The following is a 6,892-nucleotide window of genomic DNA, read 5'->3' on the forward strand; positions in this document are numbered from 1 at the left end:
GGCAGAGCTGGGGCAGCCAGGCACAGCCGGAGGGGGGGGGGCACAGCCCCCTGCCCCCAGCACCCCCGGCTGGAGCTGGAGCCCTGGCACCTGGATGGGGTGTTTTGGTGGTCCTGTGTCCCTGGGGATGTCCCCTGGCTGTATCCCCCGGGAGATCCCGTCCGTGCTGTCCCCCCATGTGGCACGGAGCAGCCGCGGGGGGGCTTTTCCCACGACCCCCCTGAGGACGAGTGGCCGTGCCCCTGCCCGCCCAGCCCGCGGCTCTGCGGGGAAACTGAGGCACGAGGGATGGGGACTCCGGTGGAGGCCCCCGTTCCCGTCCCATCCCAACCGGCCCCGGCAGCCAGAGGACACCCCCCTGGCAGGGAAGGGGTTAAGGGCCCCCCACGGCTTGGCTGAACCCCCTGGGGGGGCTCCTCAAGGGCTCATTACCGGCCTCAGCCCCCCTGCCCCGGGGGATGAATAATTCAGCGCCTGGTAGGAGATGTGTCCTCCCTCCCTCTCCTTCCTCCTCCTCCTCCTCCTCCTCCTCACCGGCTCTGCCTTCCCCACCTCCCGCCGCGTTCAGTTCTCGCCGTACCGAGCCCCGGGTGCCACCAAACTCCGCGCGGTGGGCACCGGCGGCAGAGACCCCCCTCCGGCAGCGGCGGTGACACTCGGTCGAGGCCATGGACCCCAAGGACCGCAAGAAGATCCAGTTCTCGGTGCCAGCCCCCCCCAGCCAGCTGGACCCCCGCGCCGTTGAGATGGTGAGGGTGGCCGTCAGGGTCCGGGGTCATGCCGGGGGTCCCCTGTCACCCAGCGCTGTGACAAGGGACCCCCAGCATGAGCGGGAGAGATGGGAGACCCCCAAGGGTGCTGATGTGAGCTGGGTCCTGCGGGAGGGATGGGGACAGATGGGACGGGATGGGGACAGAGTGGGATAGGAGGGATGGGGTGGAACTGGGAGAGCTGGACAAGGGGGATGAGAGGGGACAGGATGGGGGACAGAGGGGACAGGAGGGAGGGAATGGGACTGGGAGAGTAGGACAAGGGGGATTGGAGGGGACAAGGCATGGGATGGAAGGGACAGAGGGGACAGGAGGGATGGGATGGGACAAGGTGGATGGGACGGGACAGGATGGGGGATGGAGGGAACAGGAGGGACAGGATGGAACTGGGAAAGCAGGACAAGGGGGATCAGAGGGGGACAGGGCATGGGACGGGAGGGACAGTGGGGACAGGACTGGATGGGGGGCACAGGATGGGACAGGGGAGAGATGGGGACAGGAGGAGGGAGCTCCAAGGTCCCTGTGTGAGCTGCGGTCCCGCAGAGGGAGAGTAGTGCCGGAGGACAGGGGCAGGGATGGGACAGGAGGGCAGGAGGGAAGGGATGGGACGGAGGGGACAGTGCAGCCACCCCCAGCCAGTTGTGCCTGGCCCAAGGGGACGTCCCCAGCACACGCTGGACCCAGACCCCTCACAGAGGGGCCAGGCAGGAGCTGGGGGTCTCATGGGGTTTGGGGGCACTGGGGACATCACAGGGATGCTGGGACGGGACTGTGGCCCCTCTGCGGGGCACTGCATCCTTCAGTGGCACTGGGTTGGTGGGGACCCTCACCCTGGGGACTCCCGCCCCAGCCAGGGCTGGGTGCTCCCCCCGTGCCAGGGGGGTATGTGGCCCCACACGCTCCCTGCCCGCACCCACGCTCACACGCATACACACGCTCACACACGTGCAGGCATGTGCAGGGGGCCTCGTCCTGGGGCGCAGGGCAGGGGACGGGGGGACCCCTGGTGTCCCCAGCTGGTGACACCCCGCTGTGCCCCAGATCCGCCGGCGGAGGCCCACGCCGGCCATGCTCTTCCAGCTCTCCGAGCATTCCTCCCCAGGTGAGACCGGCACCGGCTGGGAATGGGACACAGGGACGTGGTGGCAGGGGATGTCTGGGCCAGGGGCGAGAGGTGGTGACAGGGGTGGGATGTGGTGTCACCAGTGGGCTGTGGTGGCAGGGATGGGATGTGGTGGCAAGCATGGGATGGGTTGTCTGGGATGGGACGTGGTGGCAGGGTGGGATGTGGTGTCACCTGTGCTATGGGATGTCTGTAGTGTCACCTATGCTATGGGATGGGACATGGTGGCAGGGTGGGATGCGGTGTCACCTATGCTGTGGGATGTCTGGGATGGGACATGGTGGCAGGGAGGGGACATGGTGGATGTGGTGTCACCTGTGCTATGGGATGTCTGGGACGGGACATGGTAGAGGGGGGGGGACATGGTGGATGCAGTGTCACCTGTGCTATGAGATGCCTGGGATGCGACATTGTAGCAGGGGGGACATAGTTTCAGGGTGGCATGTGGTGTCACCTGTGCTATGGGATGTCTGCAGCGTCACCTGTGCTATGGGATGTCTGCAGTGTCACCTGTGCTATGGGATGCCTGGGATGGGACATGGTGGCAGGGAGGGGACGTGATGGCAGCGTGGGATGCGGTGTCACCTATGCTATGGGATGCCTGGGATGGGACATGGTAGCGGGGGGGACATGATTTCAGGGTGGGATGTGGTGTCACCTGTGCTATGGGATGTCTGCAGTGTCACCTATGCTATGGGATGCCCAGGATGGGACGTGGTGGCAGGGTGGGATGTGGTGTCACTTGTGCTATGGGATGCCCAGGATGGGACATGCTGGCAGACTGGGATGCGGTGTCACTTGTGCTATGGGGTGTCTGGGATGGGACATGGAGGCAGGGAGGGGACAGGGTGTCACATAAAGAATGGGGTGGCAGGGAGGGGACACAGTGGCGGAAGGGGATGTGGTGGCAGGCAGGGTAACCCCCTGGAGTGGGGGGCTGGGGTGGGCAGGGACTTGCCGGGGGCTCTGCTGGGTGCCGGCAGCCCCGTCCCACTCACCCCTGTCTCCCTGGTGCTGCTGACCCAGAGGACGAGTCCCTGCCCTACCAGGTGAGTGGGCACCGAGACCCCCGGGGCAGCCCCACTCCCCTGTCCCGTGGCTCCTGGGGCACCGGGGGTTATCGGGACCCAGCCCGGGCGCCTGCCGCCCCATCCCAGCCTGGCCCTGGCGCTTATCGGTTCCTGCCCGGCACGGGCACACGGCGCCAGCACCGTGGGGACGGAGACGGGGACGGGGACACGGAGCCAAGCCAGGCTGTGGGGCTTGGCCGTGGTGCCAACCACCTCGTGACCATCACGGGGACACCACACCAGGGTCCCTAATGCCACATCCCCATGGTGGGGTCCCCAATGCTGGATCCCCATGGTGGAGTCCCCAGGGATGGATCTCCATGGCAGGGTCCTCATTGTGGGGTCCCCAGCACTGGGTCCCCAGCAACCAATCCACATGGCGGGGTCCCCATCATGGGGTCCCCAATGCTGCAACTCCATGGCGGGGTCCCCATCATGAGGTCCCCAGTACTGCATCCCTGTGGCAGGGTCCCCATTGTGGGGTCCCCAACGCTACATCTCCGTGGCAGGGTCCCCATCATGAGGACCCCAGTGCTGCATCCCTGTGGCGGGGTCCCCATTGTAGGGTCCCCAGTGCTGTAACTCCATGACGGGGTCCCCATCATGAGGTCCCCAGTGCTGGATCCCCACGGCAGGGTCCCCAACAACACCCCCCCATGGTGGGGTCCCCACCGTGGGGGTCCCCAATGCTACATCCCCATGGCAGGGCCCCACCATGGGGGTTCCCAATGGTGCGTCTCCATGGCAGGGTCCCCATTGTGGGGTCCCCAATGTTACATCCCCATGGCAGGATCCCCACTGTGGGGTCCCCAGTGCTGGATCCCCATGGTGGGGTCTCCAACAATGCATCCCCGTGGTGGGGTCCCCAATGCTGCATCCCCATAGCGGGGTCCCCAGCGCTGCATGTCCATGGCAGGGTCCTCATCAGCGGGGGGTGGTCAGCCTTAGGTCCCCATTGCAGGACCCCCATCACAGCATCCTCATCCCGGGCTCCCGACTGCAAGACCCCTGTCACAGCACCCACCTCCCCAGGGGGGTCCCAGCTCCCCGGGGGCTGTGGGGGGATGCCGGGACCCCAGCCCCGATGCCGCTCTCCCCTGCAGCGTGCCTCCGGTGAGGGCTGCCTGCTGAAACCAAAGAGGACCAACCCGTGTGCCTACACACCGCCCTCGCTCAAAGGTACCAGCTGGCACATCTGAAGGGGGAAACTGAGGCACGGGGGCTGTGTGGGGTGGGCTGGGGGCACCCGGGACCCCCCACGCTTCTCCTGGTGCCACGTGGCTCTGTGGCAAGACCCCAGTGCTCCCAGTGCTCGGAGTGGGGTCCTGATGCTGGTACCTCCCCAGCGGTGCAGCGCATCGTGCAGTCCCACCTGGAGAGTGGCCTGGTGGGGGGGGACAGCTCCGACGGGGAGGCCGATGACGGGGAGCACGAGCTGTCCCACGCCTGCGACCCCGACAGCACCCTCGAGACTGGTGAGGGGGACAGGGCTGCCAGAGCCTTGGGGGACACGGGGACATGGGGATGGGGCTGCCAGAGTCCAGGGGACGACATGAGGACAGGATTGCTGGAGCCTGGGGGGACATGGCGACATGGGGATGGGGCTGCCAGAGTCTAGGGGACATGGGGACAGTGCTGCTGGAGCCCAAGGGACATGGGGATAAGGATGCTGGAGCCCAAGGGACATGGGAACCCGATTGCCAGAGCTGGGGGACACAGGAAGACTGGGACAGGGCTGCTGGAGCCCCGAGGTGCAGCGATGGGTGCCACCACCCCCTGTAGCCCTTGGGGACAGGGTGGGTGCTGTGGGGGGGGACAGGCCGGCTGCATTCTCCCCGGGGACCGAGCAGGGCCTGTGGGGGCCACCATGTCCCCCCACTGGGCAGCATCCCCGTCCCTCACCGGGGCCAGCCGGACCCCCGGCCGCTCAGCAGACGCGGTGGCTGCCAGCTCTGGTGGTGCCCCGGTGCCACCGGTGCCTTCCTCTCCCCCTCCTCATCGCCACCCGGCCGAGAAGCCCCGGGGAGCCAGGGCAGAGCCGAGCGGAGCTTCTTCCCCGCCGGCCCCAAGGCGCACAAGCGGAAAGGTAACGGGGTGGGGACAGGGGTGGCAGGGGACAGGGATGGCTGGGGACAGGGATGGTGGAGGGCTGGGGATGGTGGGTGACAAGGATGGCGGAGGGATGGGGATGGAGGTGACAAGGATGGTGAGGGGCTGGGGATGGTGGGGGGCTGGGGATGGTGGGTGACAAGGATGGTGGAGGGATGGGGATGGAGGTGACAAGGATGGTGAGGGGCTGGGGATGGTGGGGGGCTGGGGATGGTGGGTGACAAGGATGGCGGAGGGATGGGGATGGAGGTGACAAGGATGGTGAGGGGCTGGGGATGGTGGGGGGCTGGGGATGGTGGGTGACAAGGATGGTGGGGGGATGGGGGTGGTGAGGTGCAAGGATGGTGGGGGGCCGGGGGTGGTGGGGGACAAGGATGGTGGAGGGACGGGGATGGAGGTGACAAGGATGGTGGGGGGCTGGGGATGGTGAGGGACAAGGATGGTGGGGGGACGGGGATGGTGGGGGTCAAGGATGTTGGAGGGATAGGGATGGTGGCAGCTGGGGACAGTGGGGGACAAGGATAGTGGAGGGACAGGGATGGCAGGGGACAAGGATGGCGGGGAACAAGGATGGTGTAGGGTGAGGGACAGTGGGGGACAACGATGGCAGGGGGCCAGGCATGGTAGGGGCCAAGGATGATGGGGGGCTGGGGACAGCAGGGGGCCAGGGGTGGTGGGGGGCTGGGGAAAGTGTGGGACAAGGATGGTGGAGCAGCAGGTATGGCAGGGGGCTGGGGACAATGGGGACAAGGATGGCAGAGGGCCGGGAAGGACAAGGGGCCCGGCCTGCCCACCCCCCGCTGCAGACCCCTGTCCCAGGGGGTCACCCCGGCGCCGGGGGGGGGTGTGTGGGTGTCCCCTGTCCTCGTGTCCCGCAGGCGGGCAGAAGGTGTCCTTCGCCGGCGGGCTGGAGGAGCGCGGAGAGGCCCTGAAATCCCTGACGGTGTCGGAGATCCCGGAGGATCCCGAGGGAGCGGAGGGTGACGAGGAGGAGCCGGGACGGGAGCAGGAGGAGGGTGGCAGCGGGGGTACGCGGGGCATCCCCCCCCCCTCCCCGGCAGCCCCGGTGCCCGTGGGGTCCCACGCGTGACCTTGTCTGTCCCCAGAGCGGCGACACGTTGGCTTCGCGCCCCCCGGCCCCGAGCGCCATGCGCCCACCTTCCCGCTGGGCACCAGTTAGCCGGCACTGGGCACCCACCGCCCCCCGGCCGCAGCAGCTTCGTCCGTGCCCCCCCCAGCCCCCCCTGCCCTGCCTGCGCTTCGTGTGCCCTGCCATGCCCTGCCCGGACCCCCGCCTCACTGCCAGGGGTCCCGGCCCCAGCCAGCCCCCCCAGGGGGTGCGTGAGGCCTTGTGCCCCCCCCCCAGCTGCTGGGGCAGGCTGTGGGGCTGGGACCCCCGGGTGCTGGCGGGGTGTGGGCCCCCCCCCAGCTCCTGCGCCCTTCGAGCAGAGCCCCCTGCCCGCAATAAACGGCTGTACAGAGAGGCTGGAGCGGCTTTGGGGGTCTGGGGGGGCCTGAGAGATGTGGCTGGGGGGTGACAGCCTGGGGGGGGGGGGCGGGGGGCTGGGGGGTCCTGAGAGATGTGGCTGGGGGGTGACTGCCTGGGGGGGGGGGGGGCGGGCAGGGGGGACTGGGCACCTGGGGGGCCAGCGGGGGGCTGTGGGGCTGGGCTATGGGGTCAGGCCCAGGTGCCCCATGGACACCCTCGTCCCCCGTGGGGAATGGTCCCTCCCAGCCCCACGGACAGGCCCCCCTTCCCCAGCCCAACGGTCAGCTCCCCCCAGGGGAGAATGGTCTCTCCCTCACCTCACTGACCTCCC

General features: G+C 68.3%; 1 protein-coding gene across 2 annotated transcripts; it reads left to right on the forward strand.

The window, feature by feature from the left end:
- The first annotated feature begins 306 nt into the window (after positions 1–306).
- PPP1R1B (protein phosphatase 1 regulatory inhibitor subunit 1B) lies at positions 307–6,561 on the forward strand. Of its 2 annotated transcripts, XM_080369990.1 has the most exons (8): positions 307–749; positions 1,812–1,872; positions 2,920–2,942; positions 4,067–4,142; positions 4,310–4,438; positions 4,981–5,049; positions 5,951–6,100; positions 6,179–6,561. In XM_080369990.1, exons 1-8 carry the CDS (start codon positions 669–671, stop codon positions 6,250–6,252), a joined length of 663 nt encoding a protein of 220 aa, XP_080226116.1. In that variant the 5' UTR covers positions 307–668; the 3' UTR covers positions 6,253–6,561. The 2 variants fall into 2 exon arrangements, with proteins under 2 accessions (XP_080226116.1, XP_080226115.1); XM_080369989.1 differs by lacking the exons at positions 307–749; positions 1,812–1,872; positions 2,920–2,942 and having other exon boundaries at positions 2,949–4,142.
- Positions 6,562–6,892: the final 331 nt, after the last annotated feature.

The sequence above is a fragment of the Falco punctatus genome, assembly GCF_963210335.1.
Source record: "Falco punctatus genome assembly, chromosome: 19".
Taxonomy (NCBI): domain Eukaryota; kingdom Metazoa; phylum Chordata; class Aves; order Falconiformes; family Falconidae; genus Falco; species Falco punctatus.